The sequence below is a fragment of the Tetrao urogallus genome (assembly GCF_951394365.1).
Source record: "Tetrao urogallus genome assembly, chromosome: 15".
Taxonomy (NCBI): domain Eukaryota; kingdom Metazoa; phylum Chordata; class Aves; order Galliformes; family Phasianidae; genus Tetrao; species Tetrao urogallus.
This window is the reverse complement of record NC_136828.1, coordinates 6476861-6493277: the sequence shown is the minus strand read 5'-3', so window position 1 is coordinate 6493277 and position 16417 is coordinate 6476861. Positions and strand designations below refer to the sequence as shown.

Sequence of the window (16417 nt, the reverse complement as noted above, 5' to 3'; positions counted from 1 at the left end):
TGGCCTCGCTGTGTAAGAGATTAGTATTTTACATCCTCTGTCTCATGAGCAAAGCCTTTGGCACCAGTATGGATCAGTCTTTCGTTGCTGCACCAAGAAGCCAATAGAGCAAACGTTCTCCAAAATGTACGTACCATCCAGAAGACATACATCCCCTCCTCCCCCATAAGCTGTAGGAAAACACTAAAGAACATTTTAGAGGGGGATTTCTTCCTTATATTTATATAAATATATATATAAATATATATATATTTTGCTGATGCAGTATACAGTGTGTGTGTATGTGTGCGTGTGTATATACACATATATGTATATATTTGTATATACACACAAATGGTTCCTGGAAGAGAACTCAGAACGCTTTGCTAGCAAAACACTGTGGTGTGCAAAACTAGAACTCAATATAAAAAAAAGCCATTTCTCTGAAGGCCACATAGCTGAGAGTCTTCAGTTTACCTCATTCTTTGTAGCAGCCCTTGATTTTAACAGTTTTTGTATTAGGTACAAACGATCCCATGCCTTTTTAGGTGCAATTTTAAGTTAAGCTAAAATTCTTTTTATGGTAATTTATTTGTATATGAGGGTGGAAGGTGAGATCATGTCATACCTTAAAGTTAAAATTCTAATTTTGGGAAACTGACACTATTTAAATTATTAGCAACTGTTGTACAGATAGTCTCTTTTTCTACTGCATTGTTATATTAACAGTCATTTGTGTTCAAACGTAACTGTTTACTATAGATGAGCATTTCTCTAGCACAGGTAAAATTTAATGTTTAAAGTAATGCAAACACTATTTCACTGCAAAGATGGATGGATTTATTCACCTTTACAAAAAGAAAAAAAGAGAAAAAAAAAAAAAGCAATATCACTGTATAAACAGCATATGCCTCATTCACTAAAGTGATTATAAATGCAGATTTAAGGGCCAGCCAGATTTAAAGTAAATGTTCCTCACAAAAAAGCAGTTTTACTTTTCAACACAGGAAAAAATCTTTGGCTCCATAGGTGTTACCATACTTTACTACTCAGTCTACCTAGCAGAAAGTAACATTTCTGTTAGTGTCCCAGGAAGGCTGCCTGCACTCTCAGTATCTGCTTTCCAGTTAATCCATGATTTACCAAAATAATCACTTATCAGGTAAGCTTAAGGGTTTGAAATAAGATGTTCTGTTCAATTCTTTTAAACTGTGTACCAGTTGGTTCCTGCAGGATTCCTGTTCTAGCACTTCTCCCTGATTCTGCTGAATTGAACAGTTGATAGTTCATATTTTAATGTTCTTGAACAAACCTGTCATTCTAACAGTCTATGAGTGACTTTTTTTTCCCTTACAAGTAGAAGTGTTCATAGAATACTAAATTTCACTGAAGTAGTCTAACCTGTAAATACAGTCAGGCCCCAGCTATTTGTAAATGATTTGGTTCCTAACTTAAGCCTTTATCAGTATGAATGTTCTAAGTCCTTCCAGTGGGTATTGGAGGAAAGATCATAGAATTGTAGAATATATATATTAATGAAGATAAATTATGGAGATAGATATATTAACGAAAAATAAAATGTCAGGTTAAGCTGCTGGGTATGTCTAAATTTTCAGCATTACTGTGTGTTTAACCAAAGCTGAAGTATTTGCTCAAACTTAGACTTAAATTGTGACAGAGGAAAGCTCTTCTGTTTTCAGAAATATCACTTTTGTAAATAGTTCTAGATTCTTGTAACTGGAACATAGAGGGTGGAAGAGTTTCTTGGCTGCCAAGATGCCACCCTTCGCCTCCTTATTTCAGGTATAGTAACATTGTGTATGCAGTGGATTTTGGCTTCAGTTAAATGGATCATCCCATAATTAAAAAATACAAATATTGTTCTTTAAGCATAGCCAGACTGTGGCAGGCTGGCTGGGAATTGATCTGATCTGGCAATGCTGTTGCTATGAGTTATTAAATAACAGATGTACCCAGCCAGCTGTTTTTATTCATAATTGGAGCATTTCAAGTCCAGAAACAGATACAGCCATCTGCATTAAAAGTAAAATAACTCCATCAGTAAATGAAGAGACAGCTGTCAACAGTTGCTTTTAATGTCACTAAGTACTATATAGTACAGTATTAATTTATAGCAGAAAATCATATCTTGTAAACTGTATATAAAACACTGTTTTATGGTGCAATCATTTGTCAAACTTTTGTCTGTTACTTTTGTTTGAAAGATGTGTACATTATTCTTCAATACCTAAGAGCATCACTGTAAAATCTGCTGAATATTATTTATAGGTTCTATTTGCACAAGGTTTAAACTACAGAAAGTTCGTATTGAACATGCCTAGACATCTGTAGACTTTTTCAGTTCATGAAAAGGAAAAGTTCCCATGCAAGTCTTCTCCAAAGGTAATCCCGTATTTATGTTGAGTGTTTACATAAACTTTTCTATTTCTGCCATTGGTTTTTTTGAAGGACATTTTGTGCATCATTAGAAATTCTTCAGTCTCCTGCTTCCAAATTCTCCAGGGGGTTATTGCTATGTGCACGTTGTTTATTCGGCTAACAAAGCGTGAGATCAGAAGCTTGAAATACCTTCAGAATGAAAACTGTTGGATGTGTTAATGTAAATCTTACTGTTGAGACACGATCCCCTCAGAGCCATTTGTCCCAGGGGTGAGCAGAACGTGCTTCCTTGAGTGCACAGCCCGCCACATTCAGCCTCACGTTGCTTTGCTGGCAGGGACACCCGTTGTACCAGAGCTGGGCAGGGCTGTGCTCCTGAGCCCGACCCTCTGGCCATGCCAGCTGGGCCCTGCATTTAATGCCTGTGTTTCAGAGCTGTTACTTAACCACTTCAGAACACACCTGTAGATAATAAAATTGTCCTTTAAAAACTGTGTGAAGGATGAAATAATGAAGGAAGCGGTGTCTGCCAGCGGCTCTGCGGCCCGGGCATCCCGTCGCTCCCTGCCCCAGGCCTGGCTGCCTGCGTCCGTCCGCCCGCCCGCCTTTATCGAGGAGTGTTTTCTAAGTGCTTACAACATTTCTTTTTTTATTTTTTTTTTAATCGATGATTTCTGAACAAATGTTAATACAAACTGTATAAAAATGAACATAATTTTCTTCACACTTGTATTTTTGTTATCAAGTTTATCAAAATAAATTGTCTACTAAAACCCCCGGCCGTGCCTGCGCTGACTGAGGGAAGCCGCGCGGCCGGTGCCGTGCCCTCCTCAGCGCCCCCTGGCGGCGGGAAGCGGCGCCGCTCCGTCTCCATCGGCAACGCCGTAACACAGCGCGCACGCGGCCGGCTGTGGAGGGGCGGGAAGCCGCTCGGGCTGGCGGTGCTGAGCGGGGGTCCGGGCGGCGGGGCGGTCCGCCAGACTGCCGGGACGTGGGGAGGAATAGGAGCTGGAGAGCCGTTTCCCTCTGAGGTGAGTGTGGGGCGGCACAACGCCGCAAGCGGAGGGGCTTCTTCCTCAGTGAGGTGAGGGGCGGGGCGGGGGTCTCTGCTGAGCCCCGAGGATTTTGCCTTTTTTTGTGTTTGAGCTGCGCTGTCGGTCTCCCAGTTGCACGTACAACTAATAAACTGCCTGAAAACCCACATCAAATAGCTTGCGGAGTGTTTTGTGTAGGTGGAATAACTTAACTCCTCGTTGAAACTGCTCTCTGACTTGCTGCTGTCCTACATGCTGTGTAATCGTGGTTTATAAGTTCCCACCAATTTTACTGCTTTTTGGAATGCTGTATATTCTCGAGGTGTTAAGCGTTTTGCTGCGATGGTGTCGTGTTTTCTTTTTTCAATGCTGAGTTTTTTCGTGTAATGGATGCACAGCAGGAAGGCAGCACAGTTGTAGGGCAGTGGTCAGTTCTTGGAAAAATGGGGTAAGGTCGGCGTTAGGAAATCCTGCTGGGGCTTTGTGAATTGATAGAGTCGGTAATTGCTTGTGTAACTGTGTGCTGTGTCCATTCAAAAGAATATCAGATATCTAACGGAACACGCAAATGACAAAATAGAAAACATAAAATCATAGGACAGTTACAATTGAAAAAGATCACTCAGATCTTCTCATCCAACCCCAAGCCATCCCCACCACCCACCCCACTAAACAGCGTCCCTCTGTGCCACATCTCTGCGGCTCTCGGACACCTCCAGGGACAGTGAATCACCGTTCTTACAGAGAAGTTGTTTTTCTTAATATCCAACTCAACCTCCCTTGTACAACTTAAGGCCATTCCTTCTTGTCCTATCACTGTTACCTGGGAGAAGGGGCCAACCCCCACCTCACCACAGCTTCCTTGCAGGGAGCTGTAGAGAGGTATGAGGTCTTCCCTGAGCCTCCCCCAGTATGAACTGACCCAATTTTCTCAGCTGCTTCCCTTAAGGCTTGCGCCCAAATGCTTCACAGCTCTGTTGCCCTTCTCCGCACATGCTCCAGGGCTTAACATTTCCCACATGAAGAACTTTAAAAAGGCTGTATGATAATATACGAATATTCTTGATTATAAGGTCATCCCATAAAATTTGGTGTCTTATAGGGTGACCGCCAAAGCCAGTGCGCAAGGTGACCATCCACTACAGCAGGATTTGACTATGTCTGATCTAGAACCAGATAATGGGTTGCTGGTCATGTGTGCTAATGAGACACAGGATCTGCTGGTAGGTGAGTTTTCCTGCTAAATGGAAAGCTGGAGAAGTAACACATACCCACTATAAATACACAGCGTGGAAAATAAGCTGAAAAACAGTTGATTTGTTTCATTTGCATATGCATACAGATAATGCATTTGATAAAATCACAGAAGTCATGAAGCTGCATAGGGTTTCTTTGGAAAGATGCATCAGTCTGTGAACGTATCAGACAAATTATAAGGTAGATTGATAGTTGATACTGTGTTTTTTCTTTAGAAAAGTGGAAGATGATATATACCCCTTCAAAATCTGTGAGGGAGGTTTTGGGGATGCTTACTTTTTCTTCTTTTCCGGTAATTCACAAGCGTATACCTTTATGTCTTTTACAGAACTGTTTCTTAGTTTCCTACCTACCTCTGTCAAACTGAGCTCTTTCTTTCCTTCCTTTAGCTCACAGTGGGCACTGTTGTGAAACCTTTTAACTTTGTATCTGAAATTCAATTGGAAATTCGCTGCCTGTGTGGTTCAGCACTATGTTGACTCAGTCTTGCTGGTCATACTGAGTTTTCCAGCCTTTTTTTCTTACGGTGCAGTTCATATAAATAAAGCAGTAAGCCTATTTCAATTGCAGAGCATTTTACTTGTCCTAAAACATACTGGTCATCAGTTGTAGATGCACCTAAAATTATTTTGTTCTTTGCTATATACAGCCTACCTGCAGCCATCCTTATAGTTTTGTCCCACTTGAATGACACATTTCATTTTTTGTGCTGTATTTACTTTTTTCTTAATTGATCTGTAGACAACAGGAATGAAGAAAATGCTGCCTAGAAAGGTGCAAACCACAGAAGAATGGCTAAGAAACTACAGTTTAGAATCCTTGCAATTAACATTAGAGCATCTGGTGAATGAAGGCACTATTATTTTGTAAGTACGATGTTGCACTTCCTTTAATTAGTGCTGATCTGTGTGCATCTCTGATGTTAATTGCACGCAGTGTTCCAGGGATTCAAGGAGTGGTGCTGAGGAGATAGAGCTGGCAGAAGAGGCTGTTGCTAATTTTGAGGCCAGAGTTTCTGAGTAAGTTTTGATCTTGTTCATGGTTTTGATGCATACCTGTACCTGTGCCATCCGACCAAACTTTCTGCAAATCTGGTTTAAAATAGAAGTAGCTTTGATTTTTTTGAAAAGGCAAAAGATTTTTCTCACTCTGTAGTGCTATTCTCCAAGTTGTAAAACCTATGCAGTAGGTGATAAAAATAATTTGGTTAGCACAGAATAGTGTTTGGGGAAAACAAGTACTTTGTTTTGCCTCAGTTCATATATATTTTAAAAATCACTCATTTAAAATTAGTCTAGAGATTCTGTGTGTGCTGCCTTCCAGTCACAAAGCTGTATTTCATGAGTATCTTTAACAATTATACAGATCATTTTAAATGCATCTCCTGTCAATAAGATCTGTGTGATGATCTAACTTAGTTTTGCCTGGTGCTTCAACACGTGGCACACATCCCTCTCCTTCCTCTCATTTGAATAAATCAGCAACTAATGAGAAAACATTTCAATAATCTGGTTTTTCAGCCTTTTCCTTCTCTAGTCAGTTAAACCTTTTGGGGAAGAAGTATTAAAATGGCTTGCCCTGTAATTATTGGTTGTATGAGAACACTGAAAACAGTACTTTCGAAAGGTGATTGGACATGATGAAGGCAAATTGTTGATTGCATGCAGAAGAATGCCTTATCTAAAGCTGTGCTATGGCTTTTGTCAGGGCGGTTGAACTTTATCAGCAACGAATTCAGTGGCTGTTGAAGGACAGCAGAAAGGTAACTTGAACTTTTCAGTTTGTGTTCAGAAGAGAGCTCTATACAGTATTAAAGAATATGTTAACCTTTGAATACTAGTGAAAAGAGGCATTCAGAAAGAGAAAGATTATTTTTCTTGCTTTTACATTGGTGTCTGGGATTTTTGCTTTCTAGATGTTGCCATTTTATTTCCCTTAGCAATTCTAATAGGGACCTCCCAGCACCCTTAAAGAGGAGTAGCCAGAGCCAAGCTTAACTTTTGGCTGGAACTCGGCTGCTGTAGTTGGTGCCTCTGCCACAGCTGGTTAGTGACTCACTGTGCCCAGCTGTGCCCATGGCCAGCAATGGGAAAGGGACATAATTCTGTCTCAGGTGGGACAGGGAAACGAGGCATCCCAAAATCTGCCATAGTGATTTAACCTGAAGAAGATGCTGTGCCCAACATTAATTTTATTGTCGGAAACGATTGATAGTCTTGGAAGGGAAGCAGTGTGACTCACTGATAAGGAGAAACAAGGAGTGTGGTAGTACTCTTTTGTTTTCTTGTCTGTCACTGTCTCATCTTTATGCTTGAAAGCTTAAAGTGAAAATAAATTTGTGACACCCAAATTTAAAATGCTACTGTATAGAGTATACAGAAACATTTTTAAACTTTACATAAGCTCAGTATTTACAGTGACTTCTTTTTTAAGGTGTTTGGCCTTGTAAAAGGAACCAAAGTTGGACTTGTGGTTGATGTGTCTGGTCTGAGTGACAGACCTAGACTAGAGGGTTTTCAGAAAGATCTTTTGGTGAGTAATAATAGAGCAGACTTTGGCTATTGTAACGTGTAAATCAAGATTCATAGCTAAGGGGAGGGAAAATCCTCTTGAATTCGTAATGTGCAATAAAGTCTTCTACTGTAGAAAGCTATTCTCTAAATGACTTTGAAATTGCAATCTTTGTCTAGATCCAAATAAATTACTGCAACTACTATAATAATAACAGCAGCTTTCTCAGTGCTTGTACCAGCATTCTCTTTGATTCTTAGCTTGTCTAAAAGAAGCAACTTAAGAGCTAGAACCAAGCCATATATAGAGTACAATTTCACTTCCTGCATTCAGGCATTATTTAAAATGGATTTGTATTATTCAAATTCCTCATTTGTGCATTTTAAATAAAACAACTAAAAAGAAAACTCAGGTTTCACTTGGTCCTAATGCCTAACCTGTTGTTTAGCCCTACCCATGAATATATATTAAACATTTTAGTAATTAGTTGGTTAATGAATGTGCCCTTTGTGGAACAGTACGTTCTGTTTTGTATGCACATCAACTGAAGAGAAGAAAAATATTCCGTGTCTCCATTAACAAACTGACAGGATTACTGTAAGTTTGCCTGTCTTGTTTCAGTACTCCTTAGCTTAGTCACTTGTGTCACTTGTTTTGGAAGCATTTCTCTGTGGTAGCTGAAAACATTGCTGTCAACTGTTTTTAGTGTATTTCTGGCTTTGTTCCTTTATATAGTAACTCTACTAGTAGCAGCATGGATAGCAGTGCATTAACAGACTTTTTATTTGTTAGTTCTTAATAGATGAACAGCTGTGTTATAAGAAGCAATTGTACTGCCTCTCATTTGGTACAGAAACTTCACCTCTGTGGGAGAGTCCAAAAAATGTTGGTGTTCATGTGTAAGTAAGTTAGTTTCTCTGTAAAGGTATTTCAGACCAGGTCTCCATTTAATTAGAACAACGTGGAGATAATAATTAGTGTTCTTCATCTGTTGCCCCTGTGCCTTGCAGTAACCTGCGTGGTCAGTTTTATTCAGCTCCTGCACGTTGAGTGCATGTGTTCCTTTTTTTCCCTAGGCTAGGTGAAGCAAGACAGTGGGTACAGCAGCTGGCACCTGCAGGAGGCTGCAATTTGCTGAAAGCCTTAAAACATGTCCTTACAGTGAAAGAGCTGAATTCTCTGGTGATTATAATACGAAGCTGGTAAGTCCAGCTTTAACTTGGATACAGAATTGGTACAAGAATCTGAACTTGTTAGAAAAATAGTAATGACCTACTTACTTAGTAATGAGCTTTCATCCACCAGTCACTGTGAACCAAGACAAAATTTCAGTGCTTTTATCATCATTTCTAAACACATTGAAATGCCAGTAGTAGAAACTCAGTAATTGTTGGAAGAGAGGAGGTAAAAATTATGCTAAATGATTGGATTTAATTCCCATGATTTGTTATTTCTTTCTCATTTAATGTTTTCTTTTCTGTCTTCTTCAGTATGGCCTTTTCTTCCCTCATTTGGTTACTGCCATTGCTAAGAGATTTTTCTTTCTCTTTTCCATATTTACTTACTTACTGAAATCAGCCCTGATCAGTCTCTGGAAATACTGGCAGACTATGCTCAGCAATGTATGCTAGGGAGAAAACTTCTGGTTCATGCTGTTACATATGATTGTGGCAGTCCTGCTGCTATTGTAAGTAACTGTCAATACTCACTTCCTTAAGTCTCCTGTCATTAATTTCCTATTTTGTAAATGACTTTACTGAGATTTTGAACGTGTCCTTAAAACAGGAGTGGCAAGAAAGCAATGGAAATATCATATAATCTCTTTGGTTTTCTCTACATGTACCTTAAAGATTCTTTGTCTGTCTGTAATTAAGAATTGAATACTGACAACCCGTGTTAACCACAGAGATTACCAAACCAAAGTAATTCTTTATCTTCCTATTTAAATATGTAGGCAACTGTTAAACAGCTTGCAGAAGTTGTCAGTGGCTGCTACCATTGCTACTCTTCAAAGGGAGAGGTAGGTGACAGCTAGAGAAGCAAATGTTTAGTGACTCTTCACTTTTAGAAGACAAACTGCTTATCATCTGAGCAGAAGTTTATAGCAGTGCCTGGTGCTGCTTGCTCTGGTCACAGAACTGCTCAGGATGTGGCAAGTTCACCTGTTCGTTGTTTCTGCAACTCAAAATGTTTTCCTAAAAAGCACAGGAAGTTTTGCAAGTATTTTTCAGTGACTCAAAGCTGACAGTTAGGATGAAAGTAGATGGGTTTATTGGAGACTGATTCAAAATAGTAAAAAATAATGAATTTTTAATAAACTTCCATATGTAGAGTCTTAGGTACACTCTATTTTACCACACCAAGGCAGTTCTGCACGGCTGCACACACATCAAATAGTAAAGCTGCGCGTGGTTGATATTTGAGTAGCAGTTAACTTTATTCCCCTTGTTTCTGTACGTACAGAATTCTGACAGTAGTGATGTTAATCTGCTGCTTCAGGAATCCCACAAGGCTCAGGACCTACTCCACAGTATCAAGCAGACTTTTCAAAGGCGTGTTGATGGCTCACTTATTAGTGGAATAGCAGACGTAAGTGTGTGTATATATATATATCCCCACAGGTACCTTGAAGTATCAGAGGGAGAAGTCCTTAGTGTTCACAGGATGAAAAAAAAACATATGATTGTTCAGGTACTTTGATAAGTGAAGTCTGAATATTATATATTGGCCATCTGTTGTAAGAGCAAAGTAAGGCCAAAATGGCAAATTCTCCAAAATGTCTTTTCTCCAAGAAAATAAACTAAAGTGCTCTTGATGAAATTTGGATGAGAAAGTAAATACACCTCTTGTTAATTTTTCCTCCTTCTGTAGAATGTTTGGAGAAATTTTAGTTCTACTTTGTCCTGATAGAGAGATTATTTTCTCATATCTTTCTTTCAGCCTGTGCAGATGGTCAGAAATGGAAATATATCTCTTTCTTTTGCTGTACTGTCATCTCTGTACTTCCCTGGAGCGTGGAAGCTTTGAAGTTTGCTGAGTTCACCTGTAATTGCTGATCTTTCGTGCTGAAAGTTTGTCAGTGCTGTTCTATAAATCTGTGGCTCTGGAGGAACTTTTGTATTAACAAAATAGTCTGTTCTCTGTCACAACTGTGAAGTGGACAAGATTGCTTTTAAAGTGGCAGTGAAATTTTCCATCAGGTGTCTTTGCATGTCTGGTTATCTGACCTGAGACATTCCAGGCTAGAGGTAAAATGGTCATCTATGAATAGTATTTCTAGCTCTGCTTCTCCTCATTCTCTCTGTTGTGTGCATGTAATACATACATTTTTTTTTTCTCTCATCCAACCTTATAAATATTAAGAACCGTTCAGACTACGTAGGAAGCAGAAGTCACCCTGAAAAAATGCTGACTGTCCTATATCCCTAAATAAAAGCGTGTCATTTCAGAGACATATTAATTAAATCTTTGGTATGAAAAAGTGTCTCCAGATTTCCATTCATTTATAAAAGATAGGTCTCTTACACATTTTTTTCTAAGTGAAAGAGTTTTAATGTCCCATAGAAGCTTGTTGACTTGTTTGCATTGTTGTGAATGAATGGAGAACGTGTTTCATTTTGATTTTCGGATCAGTACACATAGGAAATGGAGAAGGCAAGATCTGGTTTGTGTATGATGCTGATGGTTTTCCTACCTTTTTTAGCAAAATAACTGTCTGTTTTCCCATGTACAGCTATGATGTTTTCATTTTCCCTGTGGATTTTTGCATGTGGCTGATGGAGTGAAGTTACTGGAACACTGTCCTGCAGAATCTATTTCTGGGAGGACCAGTCGTAGCTGTTTTTGAAGTATTTTAATGACTGCAATCTCAGCACTCTAAACATCAGTAAAACTAAAATTTTATGCTGAATGTTTAGATTGAGTGTGAGGGAGTGAAAATATGCAAAAAACTTGCAAGATGTTTTCTTAAAATCCATTTTAGGTTTCCACAGAAGTTGCAAATGCAGCAATTCCTTGCTTCCTATCAAAGCCTCCAAAGCATGAAGGACCATTAATTATTCAAACACCACGCTTCCTGGCCAGAACTTCAACAGAATGGTTAAAGACAAATGGATTGAAAGGTAGCACAGAAGGAAGAGCGTAACAGATATGAAACAGGAAATAAAGATAGAGAATATGTTTTATTTAATTTTTTTGTTCCTTGCTATAGCTAAGAAGTTAAACCTTTATCAAGTTTTGGCTCCCAATGCTTTTTCTCCTGTGGAAGAATTTGTACCAATTCTTCAAAAAACAGTATCATCAACTCTACACGAGGCAAGTGATGGGGACCTGCTCCTTTTCTCTTGTTGGGTTTTTTGTTTGGTTGGTTTGGGTTTTTTTTGTTTGTCTGTATTTCTTTCTACTGCTACTTTTTCTAATTAAAATTGGTGCTTTATAAGATAATGACATTCTGTGGGTTTTGACTGAAATTTGAGATGTGCAGCTGTAGCAGATCAGAAACATATTATTCTTAGGAATAATTCAGGAGGAAATTCCATACTCTTGTAACTTATATAGGCTTCTGTAAGCACATAACTGTTATTTATCCTTCTAGAAAGCTATGATGCAGTTTGAATGGCATGATGGAACTGTGAAAAATATTCATGTTGACCTGCCGATATTACACAAGTATCAGGTGGGTTTTAGTAGGGACACAACCTTGTCAGGGTCAATTACCATCTAATTTTTCTGTATTACTTGCAAGAGCAGCATTTTAGGCTTTATTGTGTTCCTCCAGCACTCTTATCATGCACGTGGATGATTTATCTTTCCTAATGCGAGTGTTGAGGGAAAATGATTTAGATGTGTTTTCAGCATTGGAAAGCAGAAGTCATTTTCACGTTCTTTATAGAAGGCTCTCATACTTCTACTTTGCAGTAAGGTATCAGTAATACGTACAAGTTGGGCATTTGTAGTTAATGTTTTAGCATATGCTCAGCTATTCTTTATACTTGGAATGAATTCTGAACATTGTGACAGCATGTTGCACATCATTATTTGAATTAGTTGAATACTGAGCTGCACTTGTCTCTGCAGAGTCTTGGTCTCCACTAGTCAAAATTATTTTGTGTTTGATCAATACACCTTTTGCTGCTGTGCCTCCTATGAGGAGAATGTAGACGTTGTGTGGCAGGGACACTGCAGTAAATGCCACCTGACTCTTAGGAAACCATAACACCAGAACCTGAGTTCTAAATCCTTCCAGTGACAGCTTGCGTGGAGTTTTTTTTGTTTCTTCTTCCAAAATGAGTGTGCTAGGAGGAACAGCTGCAGTCTGCAGCATTGCTGGGCGTGAGTGGGCAGTGAATGCTGCAGCTTTGGTTCTGCAGCTTAATGTGAACGGTGAACTACGGTGGAGGGATTTGAATCCTGGGAAAAACAGGAGGATTGTGCAACATGATTTGATGAGCAGAGGCTCACAGTGCTTTCAGATCCAGAATTTCACATCTTGCAATATGGACAAGAACTGTTCTCAACCTGGGGCAAAACGCTGTAATCACAAAGCCTCGTTATGCTTTTTGTTAGCAGGAAATTAGTGGGAAACTACTTTTATGAAAGAGTATAAGAGTGTTGAGCACACCCTGTCGAGTAGGCTTGGAAGGCTGGGTAGAGTTCAGCCAATAAAGCTGATGATAGTAATTGCCACCTTTAGTTTGACAGATCTGGGCAATACTTATCCAATTCTTACTCCTTGCCTTCCAGTCTGCAATTGTGTGTTTGAACATTGGTTCTCAATAGTCTTTAAGGCCTTGATGGTGTGATTTCCATAGCAAGCAGTGCGGTGTCTGCATTGTAAGACTGAAGGGGTCAATGAAGAAAATTTTACAAGACAAAAAGAAAAGCATCCAGCTATGTACTGTCTCACCCTAGAGATAGAAATATGGTGATAAATAAGAAAGATGCAGAGTAGTCCAGGTTGTTTCCTTTTGGGTAGCATATGCAGCAGTGTCTACACTGCAGTGTCAGTAGGTAAGTCTCTGGTAACACCTTATAGTTTCTTTCTGAGTTCCATGTCCCTTTTCTACCTTGATTTGTCCTCATGCGTGTAATGCATACATGTGCTTGTGAAGGTCGTGTTCTGTAGAGTTGGGACAAATGGCCTTAATGTCTTCAAGTCAATATGGTGTTAAAAAAAATGGTATGTGTTTGAAAATATTTTAAGTTTTTATTTTAACTGTTATATGTTATTACAAATGTTGCCTGAAGGTGGTTGGTTGGTTTATTTTTTCTGGCCTCTACTTTGAATCATGCTAACAAAGTGAAGATGAAGAGAATATTTTAGACCCTATGTTGGTCATTTTATGTTTATCTCATGGATTGTATTCTGCTATCTACTAATAATAAAATGGTATCATTAAAATGAATGAGAATCATTACTATGTTTAATGTTAGTTCTGGATTAAGCATTTGGTTACAAAATACTTACTTGAAAATCTTTATTTTTATCTTAAATTTTCTTTATTTTATCCACAGAAACTCCTTGCCAAAATGGTAAGAATCTATGAGAAACGAATTAACTGGCTGTCTGTTGCTAGCAGAAGAATTTGGGGAAGTGTTTGTGAGAGGAGGTATTGTATTCTGGCAGTCCTGGTTTTGTGTATTGGTGATGATTTTGATTTGTCAACCCCTGCTTTACGTGTAAATGGGCACTGAGGATCAGAGGGCACAAAACAGTCAGATGTAGAGACAACAGTTGCAGATAGGACCAGTGCAAGCAATCCACTTTTGACACCAGACACTGATATTCATTCATTTACTGATCTAGTGAATTTACAGTTATTATCAGTCTACAAAGAACTGCAATATTCATCAAATAAGACAAGACTCTTAAATTTCAGTTATCCAGCAAGTAAGCGTTTGGGGAGTGGTCTGTCTTAAGCCACGTATATACCTGGTGTTTCTGGCCAAATGTCGTGCTTATGTCAACTCTCATACCCCTTCCTATTAGTACTGATACCCAGAGTGTTTCTGTACAGCCTCTTATGGATTCTTATCAGAAAGATAAATTTCAACCGAGTTTCAAATTTCTGCCTCCAACTGAAGTGCATTGCAGTGCCAGATGACAAATGCCAATGCAGATTTATCAGAAAAACTTCAGATTTTTTCCCCACGTGAGAATTGAGCTCTTTAACTGATTTTGTTTGAGGATCATCTTCAATAATAACAACAATGACAATTAACAATGTGTCTGAATCTTTAGCAGAGGTCTCCCACCCAACTTCAGTTGCATAATTGCTCTTATTGTCTTGCTTGCAGACACTGAATATGAAGTTTCAGAGAAGATAGCTTAGGTCACTGTTACCAGGGAGCTCTTTGTTCATTCATCAAGGACTGAATTGTGTTGGGCACACCTGTCCCACTGACTTCCATAACATCCGTGATACTTTCCATAAGCACTGCTCCCAAGATACCCCCTTTCCATTCACAGTGACCATCCTGCGTGGTCTTTACAAGCACACCTTGATATGAGACCATACTGAAGATCATCATTAATAGTTTCTTTTTCCCAAATAGTTAATATCAGTTCCAGGTAACATCAATCAGTTGATGTCTGAGCAGCACTGTTTGTCAGTGACTTGCTGGGAGATAATTCCATTTATCTTTGGAATGATACTGTGTAGCTTCCTGCAATGATGATTGGAAAAAGGACAATGAACTATCCAACAACTCTTCTTGTTGGATAACAGCCAAGTTTCAGCCATGTTCTGGATATTCAAATACAGAGAAGAAAGAGGAGCTGATGAGGGTTCAGTAGCCAGTATGTGCCTACGTGTGCCAGTACACTGATTATTGCATAGCTTAAGGAAGATAGAAATTTCTGTTAATATATTTTAAGAATCTCACTTTAGATTGTACAGATTATTGTTTTTATATAGACAGTACATATACATTTTTATACATAGATGTTTTTTTTGGTGAGCTCGAGAATGCAGTGAAGATGACAATATGCAATTAATTTTGTTTTTTTAGAAATAACATGTTTCTTGTATAGGGTGGTTATACTTGTTGATATATCAGTGCCAAACTCCACCTGCATCATCCATATCCAACATTCTTTGCGACTCCTACTTGAAGAACAAATGTCAAATAAGGATTGCTTCAATATTATAGCGTAAGCAGCTGCTTTTGGTTGTTGTAAAATAAATGTAACTTTGCAATGAAAGAAGTGTCTTGGTAGACTGTCGTTACCAATGGGGATATTTTAGAATTTTACTTGTATTTCACATGTTATGATGAAGTAGTTGCAGGAGTAGCACTGACAAAACTGCTCACTAAATGTATGGATCAGATGTATAGAATTAAATTAGTAATTAAAATAATCATTTTGTTTTGGACTGGCTGAAGCTGGTTGGATGAGATTCTTGTATTGTTCATAACAGTGTGAGTGCACGTGGCAGAAACTTTTACTAGAAGAAGGTTTTGGAGGTGTCTCAGCACTACTGAGAATGCACTTTAAATTTTAAAGTGACTCCAACACTTCTTTAATGTTTAATTCTTCTTAAACTTCTGTTCTCACACTGCCAGTCAGAAACATATGACAGAGCAGCTGGGCAGATACTGACAGCTAAAAAAGACAGACTTATGGAGGTTCAAAATTTTGGGGAGAACAGAACCCTTACTTCATAAGATGAATGCAGGCAGCATCTCTGGGTTATTGGTCTGGGCAGTATGTTGTTTGTCTGTTGTTGTTTTGTTTCCATTGCAATCCTGCCTTACTTCTGCTGAGCTTTTACCAGCTCATTTAGCATTCTGATCAAGAAAAAAAATGGAATCTGGCCCACTGCTTTGAAAATACGACTACCCCTGAGTGATGGATAAACGTGAATAACTAAGTGGTGTGAAACTGGAAACAGATAACAATTTTACCTGTATGACACCCTAAATCAGATTTTTTGTCAGATAATTCTGCTAGTTCTTTTGTTTGTTTTAAAGCACAATGTGAGAATTCACTGCTGTTTTCTCTAAAAGATTTGGGAGCCACATTGTGCCTTGGCAGATGGAACTGGTTCCTTCCCAGCCTGAAAACTTACAAAAAGCTTGGAGGTAGGATCAAATTCCTTTCCCATACTTAGGAATTAAGTGAGCATAGATACTGTGAAACAGATAGAACAAAGAAATAAAATGAATCAGCATTCTGAACAGTTTGGACAATTAAGTATCACAAAAATACTTCACCATGAACTGTTCTATAGTGA

General features: G+C 38.7%; 1 protein-coding gene across 1 annotated transcript in view; it reads left to right on the top strand.

Annotated features, from left to right (window-relative positions):
* Nucleotides 1-4570: 4570 nt before the first annotated feature.
* The window catches only part of VWA3A (von Willebrand factor A domain containing 3A), a gene marked incomplete at both ends in the record, with an annotated part of 30352 nt that continues 18505 nt past the window's right edge, over nt 4571-16417 (top strand). The window contains 16 exons of the mRNA XM_079543086.1: nt 4571-4636; nt 5412-5536; nt 5615-5689; nt 6378-6432; nt 7104-7202; nt 7974-8080; nt 8258-8383; nt 8760-8868; nt 9136-9201; nt 9645-9770; nt 11164-11302; nt 11392-11495; nt 11776-11856; nt 13695-13789; nt 15214-15333; nt 16191-16265. Coding sequence (XP_079399212.1) covers nt 4571-4636; nt 5412-5536; nt 5615-5689; nt 6378-6432; nt 7104-7202; nt 7974-8080; nt 8258-8383; nt 8760-8868; nt 9136-9201; nt 9645-9770; nt 11164-11302; nt 11392-11495; nt 11776-11856; nt 13695-13789; nt 15214-15333; nt 16191-16265 — 1568 coding nt within the window. The remainder of the gene's footprint in view (nt 4637-5411; nt 5537-5614; nt 5690-6377; nt 6433-7103; nt 7203-7973; nt 8081-8257; nt 8384-8759; nt 8869-9135; nt 9202-9644; nt 9771-11163; nt 11303-11391; nt 11496-11775; nt 11857-13694; nt 13790-15213; nt 15334-16190; nt 16266-16417) is intronic.